General features: G+C 40.1%; 1 protein-coding gene across 2 annotated transcripts in view; it reads right to left on the bottom strand.

Annotated features, from left to right (window-relative positions):
- The window catches only part of DSCAM (DS cell adhesion molecule), a 179649-nt gene that overhangs the window by 152050 nt on the left and 14851 nt on the right, over positions 1-12748 (bottom strand). For both annotated transcript variants that reach the window (XM_038138300.1, XM_038138309.1), the window contains one exon: positions 7756-8034. In XM_038138300.1, coding sequence (XP_037994228.1) covers positions 7756-8034 — 279 coding nt within the window. The remainder of the gene's footprint in view (positions 1-7755; positions 8035-12748) is intronic.

Genomic DNA, 12748 nt, shown 5'->3' with positions numbered 1-12748 from the left:
AATAGATTTGATTTTCTACTGCTTGGCATGGAGGCATCAGCTTGTTTCACATCAGTGGCTGTGAGTAAATTTGTGTTTGCATCTTCTGAAAAATCAATTACAAGCTGCTTATCCATAAAGAGGGATAAAAAACCAAAACACAACATGAACCCACCACTCTTACGAGTAAAACCAATGAAGCCACCATTCTTACAGGTAAATGATTTCAAAAAATGCAATGGAGTGACTGGTAATTATTGCCCTCCTCTACCACTGAAGAGTGTGAAGATGAGAATGTATTTTAAAATCTGTCTTCCAATACAAAATTTCTGTAATTTGTTTTATTTTCCTTCTCTTTGAAAAACATTTTTTTATATTCTTCATCTGCTATGGATGACACTGGCAAGAAATGCTAAATTTTCAGGAAATTGTTTTATTAAATGAGCAGGCATTTGCAGAAAACTCTGGGAAAAGTTAAGCAAGACTGCTTAGTATAGAATAAATGCAATCAGTCTTTAAAATACTATTTGCATTAAAGTTATCTCCTGAAACACAGTTTTTATGTAATCCCATTGGGCATATATAGAAAACAAAAGGATGGATGCCAAGTGGAAATATTCTTTGAGCTTTTTGGTGGAAATTCTACCACATTCTTCCACATCTTTTAAGAACTCACAGAGCTATCCATGATATGTTGTGCCTTTAACACTGACAAGTTCTGAAAAAGGCTTTTCATCGCATTTATATCGCTGTATTTTTTGTTATATATAAAACCTAATTTTTTTTCTCAGGTATTCTTGATAGTCTCAGTTCTAATGATTACTTTGAGTAGAGAACAATACTGGAATGGTAACTGTGTAAGTTAACTTTTGCTCTGTAGCTCCAGGACCAGGTATATCATCAGAAATCAGAGAATTTCCTTCTTTGGATCCATAAACAAAATTTACTTGAAAAAACTCAGCCCACACCCAGTAATAGAAACAGTTTCTATGTTCAGTAAAGCTTTGGCCATTCTTTAGGACTGGTTACAAAAATGCCAAATGCTGCTCTGGTTTTGAAGACAAACCCTTGCCACTTAGTCTTAAGACTGCCAATAGAAATCGGAAGAAATGCTACAACAAAATAAAAATTACTCATTTAATGACCTTTCGATTTTTTCTGTATTGCTGTCTAGGTAAAGCCAGAGGATTTTTCTTCTTATATAAATGATTAAAAACCAAACAGAGCAGACCTTTGCATTTTTTTTTCCTCCTTGCTCATTTGCTTCTCAATTTTATTTCAATTTAATAACTTGTTCTGTGCTATGAGCTGCCATAGTTCAGGACACAATGCTGTTAAAAACTTGTTCTAGATTTTGATACTTAGGTTTAGATGATAAACCTACATTTACTTTTTCATTATCTTGCAGGAGATCATTAGCCCTTAAAGAAAATATGCTTAGCAAGAATTTAACCAAGGTAATTTGTCTGATATGTTTGAATTAATAGAAAAAAGTAAACAATTAGTTCCTCCTCTCTTTAGCTGTAAAATGTGAGACTCCTCTACTCCTTTAGGAGTGAAACTCTCTGAAATTGCTCATGAATGTGACTGAACAGTTCTACTTTCATCATCCTCCTTATCTCAGAAGCACAGTTCCTTGAGCCTGTGAAGGAGGGCATTTAAAACTGCTTTAACAGTGAGTTTCTGGTAGGCCTTCATTCAATGCAGCCCACAGGTCTATGGTGAGAAATGAGCTGTTGAATTATTTAGGGTAAGAGCCATAAGTTGAGAGATGCCAACTCTTCAATGGCTGAACTCAAAGGAGGTAAAAAGTAAAAAAATGAAAGTTAAAAGGAGTTAAAATACCCAAAAAAGGTATTTTCAATATTATGGTTATCAGTCTCAGGCTCTCACTGAGGGAAAACAAAGGATGAAGCAATCAGAACAGGGTTCAGCACCCCCAAATCCTTCTCCCAGGGCTGCTCCATTCTTTCATTCCCAGCCAGGATGGATCCTGGGGATTGCCCTGCCCCAGGTGGAGCACCAGCACTTGGTGAGGTTAAACATCATGAGGTCCTTGTGGTCCCACATCCACTCCCTGGCTTAAATCTGCTCTGTGCACATGCAAGAATCCCTCCTGATCTGCCAGGGACCAGGTGCCAAACACACACGTTCCTTCCCGGACTTCAAATCCATGCAAGCACTTCTGGCTCCCAGAGATCAGTGAATCCCTCTGGAGAGCAATTCTGAAAGCTCCTGACACGAGCTCCTCTGGTGGGCTGCTGGAGTGAGTTAAGAAATTATCTACAGCATCAGCCTGGAATGCAGTGTTTCATTTTAACATGGAATATTTGTACTTCACATTTGGATCCCACTGTCAAAATGATGGAGGAAATTTAATCAGCCAAAGCAACCCTTGATGTATTAATGAATGAGATCATTAAACACTGTACTTTAGCGAAGATGAGCAGTTATTAAATGTGGTCATTGGACCTAAGGGGTCGATTTAGCTGGTTTAGTGAAACCATTTGCTCTGCACTTCAAGAAAAAAGATGTACTTTTGCTAAATGACACCGTGCGTAGTGGTTTGTGTTGATCAGGTTTGTCTAATGAATACATTAAATAAGTGAATCTTTTAGGAGTCATCTTCAAAGCCACAATGTAAATTCCAGCAAAGGAAGTAAATGAGTTTAGACACCAGCTCTGACCTTAAATATTTCCTCCCTGCTTTTCAGTCCCAAACTGCTTTTGCTGCATCACCCCAGCACCATCACCAAACATCACAAAAAAGGTGGAAACTCTTTTACCATCTGGAAAATTCAGGGACTCCTCATTGTGTGCCTATCTAATTATATTCAACACCCCTGGCAAGTGCAAAATGAAAGTACATTTAGTGCACTAAATGCATTATGGGGGGTTATTAGATATGTAAAAACCTCAATTTTAACTTAGGATGTGTTCACTAACAGCACATGTAAAATCATGATTTATGCATCCACTACTATCTTTGAATTCCCTCTTCTGGTAGTATCAGAAAAATTTTGAACTCATAATACATTTATCAGGTTTTTTTTTCCTTTTGGTTACCCATTAGAATTCTTTTCACTGCTTTTTATTTCATAAGTACTTCATTTTAAGAAACTCTACAGAAATGAATAACACATGATAAAGTGTATATAGATTTTTAATCACTCTTAGATGACAGCCTTAATGAGTAAAGTCTTGATTAATTCCTCATGATGATTTAAGTAGTTGACAGAGAAGATATTTTCCTCATTTCTATCTATGGCTCTCATGACAGGATCCTATCCTTTCCTTTTTCTAATGGGCATGATGTACAAACCAAGAGTGTGCCAAGAAATAGATAACAACAATAACAATACTAATAACAATAATTATAATAATGAGGTTTTGAGAAGTCCTTCTAGCTGCCAGATTTTCAATGCATTTTCAGAAGATCTGCCGACCAGGATCTGGCAGAGCCTATTATTTTGAGAAGGAAAGCCCTGTTCTCACTCACTTCCACTTCCTACTGAGTTTTCAAAAGATATTCCATAAACATTGGGACTAATCAAGCCTTCTTTTCTGTGGATTTGTGCCTGAGGAGAGATCCTAGTTGGAATAATTCTTGTGTTGGCAGAAGGTTTTGCCTGTTTAGATTCTCTGGTATTACACCCAATATTTCTTATCAATCACCTCTTAGTATGAAGTTTGCAGAGCTCAGCTCCACTGTTTTCCCCTCTTCCAGTTAGTCTAAAATTAGCCAATAATTTGTGGAGAGAAGCACTGACAGCCCCATGTCCAGAGCATTTGGCTCTGTCTCATTTCTAGGTTCTCACCAAGGAGCTCATGGCAGAGAGAGCTCAGATTGCCCTGAGATGATCTCACCCAAAGCTCCAAAGCTTTATTGCCTCACTTTCTCTCAGCTGCCTGCCTTCCATCTTCTGTGTGATGCTATGGAAGCTGGCCATCCTCTTCCTCTGATATTTAACACAGGGAGAATCCAGCCTTGCTGGCCAGGTGTTTTTAGGGCTCCTCATCACCACTTGGTTGCTTTTACAAAGCACGAAATAATTGGAACTGTGAAGATTTGCCATGAAGTACCCACAGAATTTAAGAAACCAGTTTTTGTTTTCCTTTTGCCATTTAACACCCCTGGCAAAATGGCAGTGCAGCTCAGATATGAAAAATAATATTTGTAGGAGGAATATAAGAAATCTATTTAACAGACTTTAAACAATATATGATGAATAAAATTGCAATATATTATAATAAAAAAATTGCAGATCTGTGTGATCTGACAGAAGATATTGAGGGAAAAGCATCCGAAGATGTAAAGATGATGAATTTAGCTTTGTGTATGGAATCTGAAGAAGTTTGTGTGTTCACTAGTAATTCAAATGAAGCAATGAGCAGTTGGCCTGTGTTTCTTCATTCACCTTAAGAATGTCTTGACTTTAGATTCTACTTCTAGTCCTATCCGTGTGCTGTAAAATGATGTGGATTCCCATGTATTTTGGAAACACGATGGCCTGCACTGTTTCAATGTCTACTTTTGAAATGACTACAAGGACAGTCTAAATAAGGAAAAAGGAATTGTGTGGGTGACAGCCATATTTCACCTAATTTTCCTTTCCCATTCACTGTCTGCTGTCATATCAAAATGCACAGTGTGCACATAAATAAGATTTTCCCAGAACACGTCTCCCAGCTTTTAGGATAGCAACATTTAAGTTTAAAGCACACTGCTGAGAAACCCTCAAACAATGGGGATTAGAAAGGAGTTAAAGCACCACTTCTCCCTGTATTTGGAGATAAACCACTTAGATTATGTAGAAAAATATAATGTTTCGGTTATACAGCATCTATGAACAAAAAGATGAGGAGGGATGAGAAAGCCTGGAGAATAAACAGGAAGCAGGAAAACAAGTCTGACTTGGAATGTGTACAGGTCAGGTTGGTTGCAGGGGAGGAGTGATCACAGGGACTCTTTGGTGGCTGTTTGAGCTCTGACCTCTGTGGGATGAGGCAGCTGAAGCAGTTCAGTATGAGGGAAAGAGGTCAGGGTAGGGTTTTGGCAGAGAATTCAGGTCAGACATGATATTGTATTTTCCCCTTTTCCTCTGAGTGAGAGCTGTTGTCTCGGATGCACATCTAAAACTGATTAAAACATTATCATTTAAAGTGACAGCAAGAGAGAGGAGAGGATTTAAGGAGGCTCTGCAGAGCATTACATGGGCAGAAAGATAAGCAAGGGGGGAACATGATGTAGCCTTCATAACCTCCTGAGAATTGCAGGAACCAGGATTGGTCTCCAAGCCCTTGGGTATGAGAGTGGAAAGCTCCTCTCTATCATGCCCATGGGTTTTTTACACCTCCTCAGGAGGCGTAATTAGAGCAGAAAGCATATGAAGGGGGAATGGAGGTGAAAATGGTGGTGTTGGGGTGAGGGACTGGCTTCCCAAAATTCCTCTGCTGGACAAGAAGGGAAAACTGATTAAAGCCTGAAAAAGGCAGCAAGAGGCAGATGTGTCCTGGGAACAGAGGTCAGGGAGGAATTACCCACAGACAGCAGGAGACAGGGAAAGTGCAGTTCAGGCAAAGCCAGGAGAAGTGAGGGCATGGCAGGGCTTGTCCCCATCAGTGGGTGACAGGGCAGAAATCCCTGCACAGAGCAGAAATCCCTCCAAAGAGAAGAAATCCCTAAACTCATGGGTCTCAGCCTGGCAAGCACAGACAGTGGTGGCAGAGAACCTGTTCTCAGTGGTAAAACCACCCTGGGAGTAAGAAATGCCTGTAGGAACCCACACAGGGTTGCTGCAGATTCATTCCCATCACTTCCAGAGCTGAATTACAGCTGAAAACCAGGGAAAATCCCAGCTGGTTTTAGGTGCAGCATTTCTGAGCAGGGCAGACACAGGCAGAAAGGTGAGGTTTTCAACCTTCCCTTCTCCAGCAAATGAGGAGAGGAGGAAAAACTCTCATTATTAGAGTGAGGAATAGGGTTAAAATCTAGCAAAAAAGCTTAGCAAGGAATAATTAAATTCATGTAGTTAATTAGACTAACTTGTTTGAGAATTACTAAATAGATGAGGAAAGTGATAGACACCTGCACTGAATAATCTTAAGCAAGAATAAAATCAGTGAAATTAAAAAAAAAAAGAAATATTTATATCAAAACTAGTAGAAAATAATCAATCTGTTTACCACTGAGTTTTGGGAATAATAGCATTAAAAAAAAGTAATCATATTGGAAAACTAGGGAATAATTCCTTAAGGATAGCATTAGGACACTGGGAACATTTGACTTAAAAGAGTTCTTCAAATTTTGGGGTGGGAAAAAGCCCTGGGAAAGATTGCAAAAGCCCCATTAAGATTTTAAGATTTATCTTGGCAAACTTATAGGAGGGAATATAAAATATGGTGATGTGCAGCAGGCAGAAATTACTGAGGCTCCTTATAGGATTATTCTTTCTCTGAGAAGCCCAGTGGCTTGGTAGCAAGAAGGAGATGGTGGAGAGGGAACGGGTCTGACTGAGTTTTTAAAAATAAAAATTTGAAACACTTTGAAAAACTCCTAGAAAGAAAAGGAAACAATGTGCTTTTGTTGAATTTGTGCACAGTAAGTTTGAAAATACATCACAAGGAATAATCTCTAGATAATTTGGTTAAGGTGTGACTAGAAAGGTTTTTTCCACATAAAATGTTTGCTTACTGAACATATATTCTCATCTATTTCAAGGCAAAATGTTGTGAAGTCATCATGAGTGCATGAATCCTGCTAATTGCATAATAAACACAAACCAGGAAAAGAACAAGGTAACAGCAGAGACTCCTTTCCCCAGGAATCAACATCAATGTTTTGATTTTTACTGACATAATGTTGTAGGAAAGAGTGGTCTAAATAAAAAATGGGTATAATCAGACTAAAATAATAGCAGAGAATAATTTGATACTGTTTCAAAGGCTTGATCCCAATGACAAAATTTCCCAGGAAGTAACTCCTCCAGCTTCCCTAGCCACCCCAAACACTCCAGGGTTTTTCATTAATTTCAAGACTTTTAGATAGGAAAACCCACCTTACTTTCAGTGCCTCATTGCTCTCGGTGCTCTCTATCACAAAGAGATAGATTACCATATTCCCTTCTATCATTGTTGCTGCTTTTAATGAAGAGATGGGATTATTTTCAGGCTAAGAACGATTTATTGCTCAGATGAACATCAGTCTCAGAGGCTGTGAGATTTTAAAGGAGCAAGCAGTTGGCCACAGCCCAAGAGTAGTCACAAGTTTACAAGTTCTTTGTTACAAGGCAATGTGGAACCTTCCAACCCAATAGACAGTTGCCACAGGATTTTGTTTTGGTTTTTTTTCCTATCACCTTTACTTCTACTGCACTTTGGATACTTTTGTCCAGTTGGATTCTGTCTCACATGCACACATATGCTTCTGTTATAACTTCTAAACCCTTAGCTTATTCTATACAACCACGCCCCTATATTATAAACCCTTCACCATCTTATCAATGCAGTTTCTCACTTATTTAAGGTATATTCTTACTTACAACTAAAGAAATATAAGTTTATGATTTTTCTGCTTAATGTCTGTGCGTTGTATTTTCACATCAATCCACACTTCTCCCAAGGCTGCAAATCAAACCCTTCCCTGTCTGTGGAAGTTTATATTTTACTGATTCCCACATCCCCTCTATTTCACACTTCCCATCAAACAGGCGTCACCACAAAATACTGATGAATCCCGCTTAATTGGTGCCTTCCAGAGTAATTACACCTCCTCACCTCTGACGATCAATTGGCTTTGGTGCTCCACGGCTGCTGCGTCGTTCCTGGCTATGCAGGTGTAGTTCCCGTTGTGCATCAGGGACAGGTTGGAGATCCTCAGGGAGCTGGTGAAGTCGATGTTGTCGATGGTGACGCCCAGGCTGGCGGGGATGGGCCGGCCGTCCTTCTGCCAGGTGATGGTGATGGGCAGGTCCCCCGAGACCACCACGCAGGGGATGAAGACCCTCTGCCCGATGGAGAAGCGAGGGAACTCGAAAGGCTGGATGAAAGGCGGGACTGGAAGGAGAGAGGGAAAGAGGGAGCTGTTGAAGCCACGGCCTTGGTTATGGAAATAACAATGGGGCAGGTGTGCAGGGTGGGACTGATGCCTCAGGATTTTAGCTTTCATATTTTTCATATCTTTGTAATCCTGCAATTCCTTAGTATATAGCTCTAAACTCCGTATTCAGTCCTAGCTATTGTGGCATTCACATTCTCTGGAAAAATTCCTTCGCCCAGGGTTTTTCTCCTGGGAAGCTGAAAGGCAGAGAGAGGCCTCAGAGAAATGGGAAACAGTTCTTATCTCATTTGTTTCTCCTATGTTGTGCTTATGTGGAATGTGTTTGGAGGTTGTTTACCCACAGGTGATTGTTTCATTGCATTCTGGTGTGAATTGTTTTCACTCACTGGCCAATCAGTGCCAAGCTTTGTCAGGACTCTGGAAAGAGTCACAAGTTTTCATTATTATCTTTTTAGCATTCAGTAAGTATCCTTTCTGTATTCTTAGTATAGTATAGTATTCTTTAATATAATACAGTATAATAAAGTAATAAATCAGCCTTCTGATAAGATGGAGTCAGGTGCATCACTCCTGCCTTTGTTGGGGCACCTTGTTTACAACAAGCTACTGCTTTCCCAGTTTGGTCAGACACAACAATTCCTCTCCAGGCCTGGGGATCAAGGACACCTCACTGCCTCAGGCCCAGAGAAATGTAAAAAGAGTGAGTTGGGGGGAGCAAATGGGGTAAATGACTTAATTACCTGGAGCTGTAATTGGAAGATTAACCCCCAATATGCAAATGGAACAAACTTATAAAAGTGTGAAAACCCCTGACACATCATCCATTTTGTGTGTAGCCCTTGGAGGAACTTTGTCTGCCCTAAATGTACCTGAAAGCCCTTCAATAAATATAGCCACTTTTTAGTCCCTTATTTTTGTCTGGCCTCTGTTTTTAGGTAGCCCCAACAAGGCATCAGGATGTGCAGAATCTACACCTCTGACAGCCATAAAGCATTGTTTAGCAGGAAAAATCCCATTTTTGAAAACACCTTCTCATTTCTTAGCCAGTGCATAAGCAGAGATGACAAGCAGGGGAAGTCCTGGCTTCTAGAGACACCTGGCCTCACTGGCAGACCCTCGCAAAAGGATCAAGCAGCTCTTCCATAAATCACAGCACCACCAGCTTGAGCCTCTCCAGGGCTGCCAGCAGTGACATTGCCAGGAAGAGCTCAGCATCTTTCAAGGTCTGGTCCAAGAGCCTTGCTTAAAGCTCATGAAATAGACCTGGAAGAGGCTCCAGCTTTGCTCCTGGGGCGTGATGACAGGGAGTGTGAGTTTCTTTAACTGCCTCTAGCACTTATTTCTTAATGTTTCAAGTCACAGTTCTCGCTAAGATTGCAGGAAGGGGAAGTACTTGTAGGACAGCAAATTAAGGTGTCTGATTTCTAATCAGGGGGATGATACAAGGCATGAATGTTCAAGTTGGCATTTAATTTCTGTTTCTGGCCTGAAGAATATTTTTTTCTTTCATTTTCTTTTTTTTTTAAACCATATTATTCTCTGGCTGAACCAAAAAACATTTAAAAAATGACCATATTTTCTACCAAAGTAAAGAATTCTACTTTTAAAAATCATTTTGTTTTCAGGTATTTTTAATAAAAATTAGTAAAACAGATTAAATAAACATAGAAAAAATAATGGGGCTGCCATGTTTTCTTTGGGTTGTGGTTGGAATGTTTACTAAAAAATTGGTAAATTGAGAGGCAAATACTTGTCCAGATGAAGGAATCAAAATCTTCTCCCTTCTCAGGGGAGCATTCAAACAACCAGGGCATTGATCTCAGACAGGTTTTTATCAATCACTCCTGAAAGGGCTGCACAACCAACTTTGCAAGCAGTACTCAAACCCTGATTTATCAACACAGAAGGTTCCTAGAGGTTATGCACCTCAGATATAGAAGTGGATTTTCCTGTTGCCTGGGAGATCACTTACACATAATCTGTACTACATTTGAACAGGAAAGATGGAAGGATACCCAGAGCAGAACATTTATAGTGATCGATATATTTGAAATCCAGAAGAAAATGGAGTTGGTGGCTTTATCTAATTGTATTTCTTTTGTCCTTTTTCCCTTCAGAAATTCTAAGGTTGTGGTTTCCCCAGAGTTGAAGGAGAAAAAGAAAAATCTCTCAAGTGGTTGCAGTGTGCCCATGGACTTCCCAGCAGCATTTTTCCTCCTCTGCCAGTGTCCTGTTTCTGGGATGCAGGGACAAGTGTTGGTGGTCAGCTCCAGGCATTTCCTTTGATCCAAATGTTGGGTCCTCCATTAGGAGTAAGAAGGTTCATCAAGCATGGCCAGCAGGTCAAGGGAGAGGATTCTGTCCCTCTGTCCCCTCAGGTGATTCCCCACCTGCAGAGCTGCCCCAGCCCTGGGCCCAGCCCCGGGAGGAGCTGGAGCTGCTGCAGAGAGCCCAGAGGAGGCTCCAGGATGAGCAGAGGGCTGGAGCAGCTCTGCTGGCAGCAAAGGCTGGCACAGCTGGCATTGTTCACCTGCACAGGAGAAGCTTTGGGCTGAGCTCAGGGTGGCCTTGCAGGGCCTGCAGGAGCCCCAGGAAACCTGGAGAGAGACAATTTCCAGGGCATGCAGGAACAGCACACAGGGAATGGCTTCAAACTGAAAAATTACAGGTTTAGATCAGGTATTAGGAACAATTTCCTCTCTGGCAGGGTGGGCAGGGGCTGGGATGGAATTGCCAGAGCAGCTGGGGCTGCCCCTGGATCCCTGGCAGTGCCCAAGGCCAGGTTGGACACTGGGGCTTGGAGCAGCCTGGGACACTGGAAGCTGTCCCTGCCATGGCAGGGGTGGCACTGGGTGGGCTTTAAGGTCCCTTCCAGCCCAAGCCATTCTGTGATTTATAATTCCATGACACCAGGCCCCCCAAAGGACTAAGGCCTTGTTCAGAGCCGTGTTCAAATGCTTGTGCAGATTCTCCTCACGGTGCAAGAGGCTGACAAATACAAATCTGGTATTAACTCCCCAGTTTCCAGCACAGCCACGGTGCCATTTGATGAGGGGAAGTTATGACCGTGCTCAGCTGCCACAGAGAGGTGACATCAGGAACAGGACAACACAATTCATCCTTCCAGGCCTTCACTGGCTTTTCCCAAGTGTGTCTCACTGTCTGGGTTTGGGAAAAGTGCCACTGCCATCCGTTTTTCTCACAGGCTGTAAGAATTTTCCTGGCTGCCATCTCTCTAATTGCTGAAACCTTGTCTTTTGGCATTCTGAAAACCTGGTAGATTAGGCATAGAAAAAAAAAAAAAAGAAACTATATAAATTACTGTGTTTATTTGAACTTTGAGCACTGGAAAGGACCTGCTTGTTCATTTGGGGATTTTTGCTGTCACAAAGTGAGGCAAAATACCTGCAGCCTCTTGGAATTGCCTTAGCCCAGCTAGTTCATTCACATGAGATATCTCAGATTCTTTGTGTATCAGCAGAAAAAAAAGTTCTCTTAGCATTTATTGACAAGCAGTTCATAATATGAATGGGAATGAGAAATTAACTGAATGTGTCTTTCAAAAGGTTTTGTCATCAATTTTCCCTTTGATGAGCCTGCTAAATGCCAAGTCCTCCCCTTACTATGGTGCCCAACACATTTCTGCCCAAATACTTCTTTTTGTCTCAGACATCATTACTGAAAAATATGCTAAAATTCACAATAGAGTGGCAAATTACTTCTGTATTTTCTGCTGAGTGTGTAACAAATTTGAGCCAATCTTTCACAGACAAAATGATATCAAAATTCAGACAAAATATTGCCCAAGGATTATTATGTGCATCTTCAGTCTCCATCTCCCTGATGAAGAAAACAGGGAGAAAGATCATTAGATGACATTGAAATGGTTTTTCAGAAAATATTGATTTGCAAGCCTGCATTTACCAGCTCTAAAATATAAGTAGCAGCCTGCAGAGTATTTTAGAAATTGGCTGAAATATTTTTAGGCAGCACATTATCCTTCTATTCAGGTTTTTAAGATACAGAGGAAACCAAAATTTCTGCTTCATAAAATATAATGTATATTCAACCTGCTGCAGCTTGCAGTCCTGATGAGGAGCTTATTTTAAAAGCCAGCGTGTAATTTAAAAATCAGTACTTAGAAGAAAGTAAATAGTCTTGCAAAAACTTTGAAGTATTGAAGAATGTTTTTCAGCTATGGTATTTACCAGTTTAAATTGGTAAAGTAAGTTTTTGATGAGCTGTCATAGGAGATAAACTTTCTTTCTGCTCATTTGAAGAAGGAAATGACCACAAAAAAAAAAATCACTTATTAAAAATTTATGATGATATCCAGCAAATAGTTTCTGAAATATAAAATTTTCTGTCTCTATCAATATCTGAGGTAAAAAGTAGAGATATATCCTTGATAGAAGAAAATATTATGATTATTATGATTATGATTAAGGAAACAATATGATTAACCAGGGTTTCTTTTGCACACTAAAGCTGTACCATTGTCAAGCAGTATTAAAAAAAATAAGAGGGGTATATAGTACTTTGAGAGAGAAAATTTACAGTAGGACTGATGTATTTAAAATCTGTTTAAAATAATTCAAGGTGTGTTTATTTTCCTCCCCTATATATAGCTTTAGCTTGACCATATTTCAGAGCTTGCATTTGTGGTTTTTTTTTTTTTGTTTTTTTGGTGAAATTATGCTATTTTATACA

This window comes from Motacilla alba, chromosome 1 (genome assembly GCF_015832195.1).
Source record: "Motacilla alba alba isolate MOTALB_02 chromosome 1, Motacilla_alba_V1.0_pri, whole genome shotgun sequence".
Classification (NCBI taxonomy): domain Eukaryota; kingdom Metazoa; phylum Chordata; class Aves; order Passeriformes; family Motacillidae; genus Motacilla; species Motacilla alba.
The sequence above is the reverse complement of the archived record's forward strand: the minus strand, read 5'-3'. Positions and strand labels throughout refer to the sequence as shown.